Source organism: Pelecanus crispus, chromosome 5 (assembly GCF_030463565.1).
Source record: "Pelecanus crispus isolate bPelCri1 chromosome 5, bPelCri1.pri, whole genome shotgun sequence".
In the NCBI taxonomy this organism is placed as follows: Eukaryota; Metazoa; Chordata; class Aves; order Pelecaniformes; family Pelecanidae; genus Pelecanus; species Pelecanus crispus.
In genome coordinates, this window is record NC_134647.1 from 58,790,906 (window position 1) to 58,803,665 (window position 12,760).

General features: G+C 38.2%; 1 protein-coding gene across 1 annotated transcript in view; it reads left to right on the top strand.

The window, feature by feature from the left end:
• Nucleotides 1–11,744: 11,744 nt before the first annotated feature.
• The window catches only part of PTPRC (protein tyrosine phosphatase receptor type C), a 68,907-nt gene continuing 67,891 nt past the window's right edge, over nt 11,745–12,760 (top strand). The window contains exons 1-2 of the mRNA XM_075710685.1: nt 11,745–11,776; nt 11,862–11,979. Of these exons, the coding sequence (XP_075566800.1) occupies nt 11,913–11,979 (67 nt within the window). The 5' untranslated portion in view covers nt 11,745–11,776; nt 11,862–11,912. The remainder of the gene's footprint in view (nt 11,777–11,861; nt 11,980–12,760) is intronic.

Sequence of the window (12,760 nt, forward strand, 5' to 3'; positions counted from 1 at the left end):
GGTGCTCTCACTGTCCAAATATTGTAGTAATATGCGAAAGATACTGTTTCCAGGTAGAAGGAAGTGTAAGTCTGACCTTAAAAGTCTATGATTTAAGAAGGAGAGCTATCTGTAAACTGTAATGAGAAAGTTTAGATGTCAATAGGTATTTTTTCAGGCTGATGTTGGAAACTTGGAGAAAGGAAGGTTCTAAGGGCAAGGAATAACACAAAGGATTTTGTGGGTCAGAGACAGTGGAGGGCACGCTCGTCTTATTTTATTCGCTAGCATCATTTGTCTTTTCCTGTTTGCAGTGGAAGAAGGAAAGGAAAATAAACAGTTTAATTGCTTTTTTAGAAGAACTTCTTTGTGAATCTGTATTGTTCCATAGTGGTTGGTCTCTTCCACCTAAAATGACAGAGTGCTGGACAAGGGGGTAAAATCTGTCAGAAACTTCACCCCTCCAGAATGTGTCTCTATTGATCAGTGTGGGGCAAGTTGCTGAACATCAGCAAACTGAAAATAAAGCTGGGATGTCAAACTGAAATGAGGTTGATATATTTTTCAGTATAACTTTGTCTGAAGAAAAAAAAAACCTTCTTTTTCATTTACCAGTTTACAGGCTTGATAGACTGACTTTGCTCTAGGAACTGGCCATGTTTAGCTAAAAAGCTTTTCTTGTTTTGCATAAAAACCAGTTTTAAATAATGCCTCTGTATTTTAACCCAGAATTTCATAAAATCTAAAGCGGATCTTCTTATGAGAAGAAGAAGATGACAGACAGAGCCTCTTGCCAAATAATTGTTGCATGGAGTTTCATCTTCTGTGATATTTCCTAACATACTAAGTATAGGAAATAACACTTGCTATAAGGCAGAAAGAGGATGTGTAAATATTTTATGCTGATCTTGGGAGGGGGAGAGAGCATTACCGCTGTTAGTATGTCAGACTGAGCTTGATATGGGAAAAATGAGCTATTCTTTCTATGCCAGAATTTATATTGCTAACACTGTCACTTTTTAAAACAAACTGAAGAAACAATAGTGATACTAGGCCTTTTTTTCTCTTTGACAGAGACTAGATTTTTGGCAGTGTACACATGAGCACAAATTATAAAATTAGCTGTTGTGAAATTGTGATATTTCTTTGTGAGACACGTGAAAGGGTTTTTTTCTTGAACTAAAGGAAACTGATACCTTGTTTTACTCTTGTTGAGATTCAATTATTTACATACTCTGAGAATTCCAGGTGTTTTGGGAATATCACAGCATGGACTGTTTCATCATGATAGATTACAAGCTTCCCCTCCTCCTCCTCAGCCATCCTCTTTTGGCTATTTTTGGCTATTCCATTGCGTTGTATGCAGGGAACATATTGTATGTGTTTATAAGGCCCCAGTGATATGTTTCTTGAGCTTTTCTGACACAATTAAAATAGCCAATTTGTGCTAAATGTCTTTTTATTTCAGAGTGTTTAATTTCCCAATGCTGTCTTTTCTCTTACCTCTCTTTAAATCACTCAAGTATTTACTTGGCTCTTTGCCACAATTTGTGTCTTGCACAAGAGCCTACTGTTTACCTGGCTGTTACTTTGAAAGTATATATTTCCAATATTTCTGCACCTCTGTTAGCTGACTTTAATTATGCCCATTAACAAGAAGCGATAGAAAAGCATTTGAAATTACATAAATGACTTTATATAATACTTATTTTAATCCTTTTAATGAAATTGAAATGCTTAAGTGAGTCTCTCCTTCACTTTTGCTCAGATTTATCTTCTGCAGTTCTCATTCAGACGAGACACCAGTCTACCCAAGTAGGACAATTTTCACTGAACTTTCTGAATACTGTAGAAATTTGGAGAAGGCCAAATGAATATGTGATCTAAAAAGACCAGTCGGACCATCTTAAATTTGGTAGGTCTGAACTGCAGATCTCATTTTTCCTGAATAATCTGGTATTGTCTTCAGTTTTTCTCTTCCATTGTCATTTTTAATCTGCAGTAAATGTTTTCTATGTCCCAGGACAAATAATATTCTTGATTAAAAGAAAGGATAAAATCAGTATGGAGGTAGCAGGGAAAATGAGAAGGCTGATAGTTCGGTAAATTTGGATTTAATATAACTATTATTGCAGACAACTAATCAATTTGAAATATTTTGACGAAGAAGTACATATAACATGCAGCAAGTAACCTTCTTTCCATGCTACTGCAATGCAGCTCATGTATTTTTTACTTCTGCCCTCCACCCTTCCCCCATTTCTTACCTGTGTTGTCGATTTTTTTTTTTAGCACTTCTACTAAAAGAGCAAATAAGCAAGGTACATGGACTTTCACGAGACTGAACAGGAAGTGTTTCTGGGACAATACTTTAAAAATATATTTTAGAAGTGTATGTCCCAGGATGTAGCTTCATGGGATTTTCAATGTTACAGAAGTCTTTTTATGCTACAGAAACTTCTCAGAAAAATTTGTCTCTACTTATAGTGAACTGTCAGTGTTTCCTTCCAGTTTTGATAACTCTCTTTAAAGAAGCTTTGAATTTACTGCCAGTGCTAATTACTTTGTTGTTTTTATAGTGTGAGAATAAACAAAGCCAACCAGTGTATCTTTAGACAGACTTTTTCTGAGTATCAGCATTATGAACTTGCCACATTTTAAGATGGCTTACAGTGTGTGTGTGTGAGAAACATATAAATTGAAGAGCTTACAGGCAGGGAAACTGGGGGAGGTAGATGTGACATAGACCCTGATGTGCAAAGTTAAGTCTGTGGGGACAGTCTGATTTCCTAACTGTTTCAAATTCAAAGATGAATATTATGAGTTAAGATTATAGAAATCTTTTGGACTCTTTTAGCTTTATAGCAGTAGTTTCTTGACAAGCCACTGAGGAAGAAGTAATGCCTGCCACATGCTTATCTTTGGAGATGTCTATCTAACCCATTTGGACAGCCCCAGAGAGAAAAATCATGTCAAAATGTGGAGAAGGGTAAGAGATGGGCTATCAGAAGTTGACCAACAGCATCACTGTAAGCAGACCAGCCTTCTAGGTAAGTATTTGTGGTTTATGCTTGTATATACCTTGCTCAGAGGCATTTTTGTGCTTCTGTACCATAATGACTGCAATCAGCTGTAGGAATACATTTCCATCCAAAAATTAATCATAGTTTGGATGTTAGGAAAGCATTTGGTGTAAAGTTATCCTGTATCTTATTGGAAAAATGAACACAAATACTCTTGGATATAAGCACTGTCATCTGACAGATAGCAGAACACTAGGAGGACTTGTAGACAACAGCATTGTATGACAATGAATCTGGCATCCTAGGTGGGAAGCAGTCCAGGTGGAAGCAGAACACAATGCTAGAAGCAGACAGTACGTAAGTTAACGTCACAGAAGATACCTACTTGGGAAAAACTGAAAAACGGACAGAGAACTCACAGAAAACAAGCTGGTCTACTCATTTACAACACAGACTAACCAGCAGTTAGCTCAGAAGTACCATATTGTAGAAAGATAGCCCAAAACACAGGTTCAGTAGCCTACCCTGACACTGGTCCTGGCTTGCTTAAAGTTGTGCTTTAAAAAAACCCAAAAGTCCCCATCTTATTTGGTTATTTCAAGCACTAGCTTCAGAATGAACAGACATGTCTTTAAGTATGCTACAGAGCACACAGGAAACAATGTCCAAGAGATAAGGGGATGTCCACTGAACTGCAATGAAGTATGTAAGTGCTGTTTTGAAAGGATGGAAATACTTTGGGAAAGATTGTTTCAGTAGGCATTTTCTTCTTTTTCTGTGTGGGTTCTTTTTTGTTGTCTGGTGTTACTGTTGCTTTGACTCATGTTCTGTCAGGCCTTCTGCAAACATGGCACCACTATGACTTTATGGTGCAGGTAAGACAGCATTTACTGCAGTGTGTCATATAGTTGTGTATAATTTTGCATATAATTTGAGAAAATTAACTAGCAGACACAGATTAGCTAATAGGAAGCAATCAGCAAGCAAGTAATCAGTTTTGCTTAAGGCAGGGTGGATTTGGTGAAGGTAATAGGGGGGGATCCTGCCCAGAGGGAGCTTATTTAGCACCTCCAGCTGCAGTACTCCTCCTGAGTTTCAGCGTGATTGCGCAGAGCACAGCTCCCTGCCTGGCATTCAGCTTGCTGCTTTTTAAAGCTGTGGTTGCTCATTTGCTGAGACAAAGTCATATGAGTTTCTATAAGAATCTAGAGGTTAGCACTAGGAGAAATGAAACGGGAAAAAAAAGAAAAAAAAGAGAATCAGACTAAGGGAAGGAAAAATCTGCCATTGTTGAAGGGGGCTTCTGAATGAGAGTTCAACAAGGAGTGGTCCATGGGTGGCAAATATTCAAATAAATGTTGCCCCTCCTTTTCATTTTCGCTTTCAAACTGGATGATGGAAGGTTATGAAGAAAAGACGCTGTGGGTAAAAATGTTTATTTGATGTTTCATAATGTGAAACAAACTCATTCATTGCACAATGTTTGAATGCCGTATACGAAGATAAATCCTGAGCTGTTCTCAGCATCCAGCACTCATTCAAAACCAGGAGGAGGAGCAGATATTCAGCACAAATCTGACTCAGTGCTTATGGGTATGCTGCCGCTGTCTAAGGGCAGCAAATTCTAAGGGGGCACGTTCAATGGAGCTATTCAAGAACACCCATTTCACAATAACTGTGCCTAGTGTTATCCTGGAATGATTTTATGTGTAAGCAAGAAGTAAGTGCCTGGCACTTCTGAGAGCTTATCATAGACTTATGATCATTTTGGGCCAGATTGTGAATAGTGCCTCAGGGATACCAAAATACGATCTCTGTCCTGAGCAGGTACAGCACAATCATGCAGGCAACATATGAAGTGAAGATGTCAAATCACCATTGCTTGAGGGTTGACCGCAGCATAGCAGTATGCCTGCACAAAAAGCTGTATTGTTTACTCTCGACCTTAAAATAATTTGATTCAATGTGACATATTAAGTAAAAATGTTTTCTTTCTTCAAGAAATAGTTCTTGGCAATTGCAAACAAGCCTGAAAAAGTATGTGCAAAATGAATTCTTTAGCAAATATTCAACATAGATTTAAGAACATTATAACATATATTCTTTAGCATGATCAATGTTTTCACAGTAAGGCTGTCAAATTAATTTTACAGGATGAAATGCATTATGGAGGTACCCGCCTTGATGTGTGCCTTCAGATTCTGTGGAACTGTTTAATTCTGATGTGCAACCTTGGCGAGCGTCAGTGTAACTGAGCTGAGCCATAAGATCTGACTTCCATGCAAGTAAAATTATGCAAAACTAAAAAAGCGTGCATAACTTTAAATCCAAGCTATGTATGGAATATGTAGAGAATTTAATTTTTATTGAATTAAATGCTCTGTGCTTTATTCTTTCAAGGCCTGTGGACAAAAAGAAGACAAAAGTGGCTTCTCAACAATACATTTCTTGAGAAAACTAATTTATACAACATTTTGTAAACATGTTAACACAGAACAGCATCAGGTTTAGGTACCAGTGGAGAACACCGTTTCCTGAATTAAAACAAACAAAGCAAAACAACCCCCCAAAAACCCAAAACCAACAACAACAAAAAAAAAACCAGTACCAACAAAGAAAACCAAAAAAGCAACACAGTTAAAATTTGTGATGAATGCCAAAGTGACACCATATTGATATTGAGAATCTGGACTTGGAAGTTGTGTTGGGCGAGGAAGATGAATGCTCCATTGTTATTTCGCTAAACTCTTAGGGAAATGAACGCAGGGTGAAACCGAGCAGCATGAAATCACCTGAAGAGAGAACAAAGAGAGTGCAGTTTCATTGGTATCTTTCGGTCCCAGTTCCTTTGGCATTCAACACAGCAAGCACCAGGAATGATAGCTTTTGGGTGGCACAGACCCTGCAGGTGTTAGTATGCAGGGTAAGCATGGTTATTGTTTGATACCTGATGGCAGATAGCGGGTGGCCCAGTCTTTTGGGGGCAGCTTGCAACAATCCAACCTGAGACACAAATTTATTTGCTTGTGGCTATATGAAAATGCTGCTCATACCCTGGTTACTACTACTCCTGCCTTCCCTCCATCCTTCCAGTCTGTTTCCTCCTAGCCCTGTGGTACCAGGCAGAGAGGGGGAACTATTTGGGGAACTCTGTGTGGGGTGAAAGAGGGGAGTCTCCAAGTCACTTGCATGGAGTGTAACGCTTACAGAGTTCATGCTCTCCCTGCCTCTACAGTAGATAGTAGTGGTTTTTATGGCTGTTCCCTACTTTCCTCTACCCTTCATTGGAATGGGAATCAGCTCCTTGGCTTCTCCCTGAAGAACAGTAAGAGATTTTTTAGGTGCATTAGAATTTGATAGAGTTGTTGAAGGGCAGAGGTGTCGTGTGTTCTCTCTCCATCACGCACACACGCACAGACATCACTGTTACTTGGAGGGAGGAAATGAGGCAGGAGTCTGTACTGAAAAGAGCAAGATGCCACACCCCCTGAACTGCCTCCTAGTAAAGCTATTGTAGAGCAGGGAGCTATAGAGAAGTGTTTATGTTTAGCCCACAGGGGTACCTTTTTACTCTCCAGTCATTGCTTGTCCTTTCTGTTTCTTAGATGTATTTGAAAATGCTGTCGCCCCTTTTTGCAGGTTTCCCACTTGAGTACAATTGCCTTCATGGGTGACTTCATTCCCTGTGAGCTCCTGCACATCAGGTACAGCCCAGGCTGTCCATTTGGGTTTTTTTCAAAGTCGGTGAAATACTCTGGGAAAGGAAATCTGCTTAACCACAGAATCAAGCATGTTCAGATGAATTTCCTCTTCCTCTGCCTTTCTTTTACCTACACAGTGTGGTAAGACCTGGCCAAGCAGGACCACTGCTAAGTAATGATGCTTTCAGAAGAAAAAAATGTGAAATGCTTTGTGTAGTAGTGTTTGAAAGTCACACCATGCCCAGTGCACTCTGTAATCTGATGCCTTTGCGCAGCACAACTGAACAAAACAGAGCTACAGAAACGCGTCCTGGTAAAAAGGAAGTTGGCAGTGACTGTGGAGGCTATTAGAGATCTTGGTCTCCCTCAGCAAGCTCTAAGATTGTTTGGGATCTGGGCAGAGCTTTTGCACTGTTAGGATCAGTCACTGAGTAACTACAGCATTTCTGCCTGATGTGTTAGGAGAGATCGCGCAGGAGGATGGGCGTGTGTAGTGGTTTGAGGATCACAACTCCTTGCTCCAATGCTGCAGTCTCATTAGCAGTGAGCGAACCAGATCTCCCTCCTGGCTTAACCAGGGGGACAATTGCCTAGGGCTAAGACTCAGCCCTGGGAGCAGGAACCAGTTGCCCTCCCCTTTCCCCCATTTAGGGAAAAAGTGTAGGGCTAGCACTGAAAGGTCCATCTGTGCTGAGACTCCTCTTTCCTGCTAACTCAAGTCACTGCCAAGAACAGTGGATATGTGGTTAGAAGGGAGATACTTCCCTGCCAGAAGGGGACTCTTGGTTCAAGGGCTTGTATCAAATGCTGTGAGCATTTATGAGACCTAGCCAAGGACTATAGAGGTGGAATAGAAAGAGAATTGGGAATGAGGATTTGATGATATCTTTATCATCATCTCCTTATTCAACAATTAATATTCTCATGTGGGACATCTGGGTCATGTGTAAATCAATGCAAATCAAAAACAGTGGGAATTTTCATTGCATCTTTCCATAGAATAATTTGATTTTTCTCCCTCCTTAGGTCATCTGTTTCAGAAATCCGTTGCAAAGATAGAATATCTGAATATACAGAATCTAATAGTAAGTTTCTTTGAGACTTAATTTCACTCTCACAGTAGAGCCAAACGTTTTTTGGTGATTATCAATGATTGTCAATCAAACCCAGTTGCGGTGTATTTTAGGTGTTGAAGCTGAATATAGCCGACGTATATTCCTGTAAACTATTAGCTAGTTCTGAAATGCAGCCATTTTATGTGTCTGTTATTTCTTGTGAGTTTGTTTCATCTGTTTGCTTTTCCGATTTTTAAAAAAAAAAAAAAAAAGATTTAGACTAGGTCTGGGATGGTTAATTTATCTGCAAATATCTGGTAGCTTCAGCATAGAAATATTTTCAAATGGCATAATTAGTGTCATATAACAAATATTTATGTCATAAACCACTTTCGTACAGAATGAATCTAATTATTTTATGATTATGATTTCAATGTATTTTCATGTAAAATTATGTGAATTGCTTCATAACAACATTTGCAACTCATCTGGAGCAAGGACATATTGCTTACATTCTTTCTACTTTGAATTCCCTTTCTTTTCTCTATATTTCAAGGGCTCTATTCTTTAAATTTTTGGTATTTGTGATCTTTTCCAAAGGCTTCAGTTGTAAATTGGAAAGAAAACTAACTGGTTCTGGAACTTCATATTTTTAGAATTTTATTGCAGTTGTGATATAATTACCCTTTGAGCTGCTGTTTAACTGCACAGAGTATGGAGTGATTTATGGTAATTTAACAAATCTACTGTATTGCAAGATAGGTGAATCAGACAAGGCAAGATTTGCTTCTTACAGGTTTTTTTTTTTTGTCGTTTCTTTGTTTGGGGTATTTTGGCTCTTTTCATAACTTACAAAAGAGAGAGACTTCCAAAGAGATGGGTAACTTAAGCATCCACACATGTTTTAATATTATTTTAGAAATCCTTAATGGTACAAATTGATGGTTCTGCCTTTGATTCTTTCCAGCGCGGGGGAAGTATACCACTATAGTTATATACTGACATAACCATTTGACTGATTAAAAATTTAGGCTGTGTCCTGAGAAAGGATTTATTTTAATAGCCCATTGCTTACTCTGCAAGTAAATTAATCCCCTTCCACTCCTCTCCTCCAAAAGTGTGGTTTTGGGTTTATCCTTGGGAAGAAGACTGCAGTTTTTGTTTGGGAAAAGACTTCATTTGTTGTAATGGCCTTAAACCCATTTGTGATTAATTCTGGCTGAGCCACGAGTAGGAAATAATATATGGGGTGTAAGTACATCAGTGTAGCCATAATATATTAATTTATAGAAAGCTGCAGACTGAACCTATGTGATATGAAGCTCAATATAAGACAATGAGTGTAAAATCCCACTATGGCATCTTAGTAAGTATTGCTTTCGGCACAGGTCTGAACCACACTAGAACTGAAGTTTCCATACTTTGTAGTCTGGTATTTGGCTTGCTCACAATGCAGTGATCTTAGCTAGCAAAACCAAGCAATCTCTCCTTGACAGAAGAGTGAAACAGAAGAGCTTATATCCTGGCCATCAGCCAGCCCTACATTGTAGGAATTTCCCCTTCAAACCATCTTCTCTTTCTTTTTCTGGTGCAACTGCTTTTATGGACCATGTTTTCCACTCAGCAAGTCTACAACAACCATTTCCTGACCTTCCCTGTGGCTGAGAGGAACTAAACTGCTCTCCTTTATTAATCAGTAGAGCTGAGATTGCTCTGTCAGTTCTGAAGTCCTCCAATACAGACAGCTTTATATCCCGTGACATTTAGGTTTTTCTGATTAATGAAAATGCTGGCAGAGTATACTGATTCCCTTTGGCTGATTCTATGTTTTTTGCTTAAATCTGAACTTTCTTTTGTGCAACTTCTAGCTTTGTGTATGTAGTTGAAAATTACCTGCTTTCAAAGCCTTATTATGAGGGGAGAAATCTTGAGAGCTTTCGCTTCTTGTCACACACTTACTTCCTCCTTCTTAGGACAGGTTCGCAGCTGTTTTGAGGACTTAGTGACTCAAATGCACATGGCATCTCTCAGTAAAAACATTGGCTTCTTAATTAGTCTTTGAAAAGCCAGTGTTTTAGTACCACGATATCCTTTATTTCTTCCTCAGTTGTCCATATAGACAAATGTCAAATAGACTACTGAGATTTGTATTTCACATGCACTGCAAGCAGATGGAATATTAAAACATCTGAGACTAATCTGAAATCAAAGACACAATGTAATTTCTGTGAAGATGTTCTCTCTCAGTTACAGGGCAATGGTTTATTGCCAGAAAATGGGCTCTGAAATAATTTGCTGATTGACAGATCTGCTCTTGGAAAGAGAGATTTTTCTTAGCACTTCACTGAGACGATATATGGTTTGAGTCTCTGAATCCTCCATGAGTTTCATTAGTAACTTTGGTCGGTAATTTTAACAGTTGATGGTTTCTCAACTGTTAAATGAGTGTAATAATATTATACCCAAATGGTATGATGGCTAGACTGTGTGATGTTATCACTAAATAATATATATGATATATTGCAATATTGAAGTGCTACGGAGGCTATGTAAATATCACACAGCCAGAAAAGGTCTACTGTGCAGGAATTTGTCTTGTGGACACACCTTGAGAAGTTGAGTGCAGGTTGTATAAAAATTCTGCCGGAATGGAGCCCAGTTCTTGTTGAGAGCCTTTACCTGAAATTCTCCACAGGATATCATGCGTTCTATTCATGAGATGGCACACTTCAGCCCTTTTGTTGTCCTGGTTTTGTCTAGGATAACAGGGACTAAGATGTCAGTGCAGCAGACAACGTGTGGCTATAGTCCAGATGCAATTTGTGACAACTCCAGGATGATGAAGTTATTGTATATCAAAGCTGGAGTCTCTGGAGTGTCAGAGTGATATCACTATGTCAGTTTAGTTCTGAACATACATTTACATTATAATTATTGTTACAGCCAGTTTGTATAGAGACATACTGCTTAATAGAAGCTAAGATTTTGGCCTGTGTTATAAGACTTGACTCAAAGTTGGTTGTGTAGAAGCTGGGTTTCATCTCACAAGGAGTTTGATTCACTCATGTCATCTGTGAATTACTGTGTGAATTTGTGCAACATTTTCCTGTGTGATGCTTAGGAAGTCTCTGAAAGACCTACGACATGAAGAGTAAGCACAAACACATTCTCTTCCCTTCCTTATCTGCTTTATGACAGGATTCTGCTGGTTCTTTTAAAAGCTTTGAAACCTCCAATAAGAGAAGCAATCCCAACATTTATTCCATTTGTAATCTACTGTATAATGGGCATTTGTTATCAAGTTGTTGAGTACTATTTCAGTGCATGCATTGAGGGGAAGTGTCTTTGGTGTACCTTCCATCAACTCCAGGAAGGGGACCGCAATGCTCTGGCACTATCATGGTAAAGAATTGCATTGAGCTATCTAATTAGGCACTGAACATTACAGAAAACAGAATTAGACTGCCTCTGTCCATTTGTAGTATATTACTGTCATACCTATAATTGCATTCTTGTGGAAAGATTCAGAAATATGTCCCATGTTTAAAGGGTTTTCATTTAATCAGCAGTCACTTCACTTGAGGATGCATCTTCTTATGAAGGCCTTGTTGCCAATATAAGGGTTTTGTTGACTGATGGTTTGGGTTTCTTTTTCTCTCAACAGAAATCTCAAGAAGCATCCATAACATAGAAGGGACTCAGTGAATGTATGCAATAGAAAAGCGAACATGAAGAGAAAGAATGACTATCTGTTAAATCTAGTCCTTTGAAAAGTTAAGTCTTGTTTAGCTCCTTAGTAGAAAGAAATAGCTGAAAATATCTATTTCGTTTGAATTAAGGAAGCTGAGCATTACTGCAGCAACTTAAGAAAAAACCTCTTGACTTCCTGGAAACTGAAAGAATTTTTTTTTAAGAAGTAATTGTCTCTGACATCACTAAACTGTATAGCGAGTTTGCGAGTGGTTAGTTTGGGGCAACAGAGGAAGCAACTCCTTCACAGATAAGCAGGCAGAGCAATGTATGTGCCTAGTTACTCTCCTTTTTGGTTCAAGTTTTGCTGAGAAATTCTTTTGCAGACAGATAACACTTCTTTTGCTTTCCAGAGAGAGACACATGCTGTTTCGTAAGGATACGCCTGATTTCCAGAAATAACCATGGTTTTGTGGCTTAAACTCTTAGCATTTGGCGTTTTATTTCTGAGACAGGATGCTTTTATCAAAGGTAGGTAGCAATTCATATTTCTTTCTCTCATTTTGATCCCTTAATGTCTTCTGTAGAAGTAAAACAAATGAAAAGTTTTGCCAAGTGGAGAAATGACATCTTTGTTCAGAAACTAGAATGCAATTGTATGCGATGGTGTCAGAACCTAGATCAGGAAGATTGACGCATAATGTACAAGGCTAAAATGTCTTCCGCATGGTCATACGTGAGAGTTATACGAACCATTTTAGAAAAAAAAAATAAAAATCTGTAGTTGTATTTGAAAAAGAATACATTTAGCTCTGTTACGTGAACCTGGTCGATACAGTCTTTATGTTTGGTTTCATCTGACGGTGCAGTATGTTGTTTTCTGTGTTTAAATCATTCAAGAAAAAAATCTTCCCATCCATTTTAGCCACTCCCTGATCTCAGAATCTGCTTACAGTTCCTCAAATTTTGATTTTTACTGCAGTGGGGTCAGTAAAAAAATCTAAACATTTTAAGTTAGTATCTACAGTTGGGAAATTACTTATTTTATATTAATTTTATAAAATATAAATTATTTATTTATTTTCTAAAAATTGCTTCTTAAAGAGCCTTCAGAATTTTTAATTGTCTCATTACCCCACTGCAGGTCAATTTGTCACTTGACTTTTTTTAATTTTATAAGAGAAAGATAGAGCCCAAGAGGTTGATCTTGTAAAACATGCTAGATGAGACAGACAATGTGAGTAGCAAGAAAAACAGTTAATTTTGAGGTAATACTTTATACAAAGACAAAAATGGATCTATGTTTGAGAAA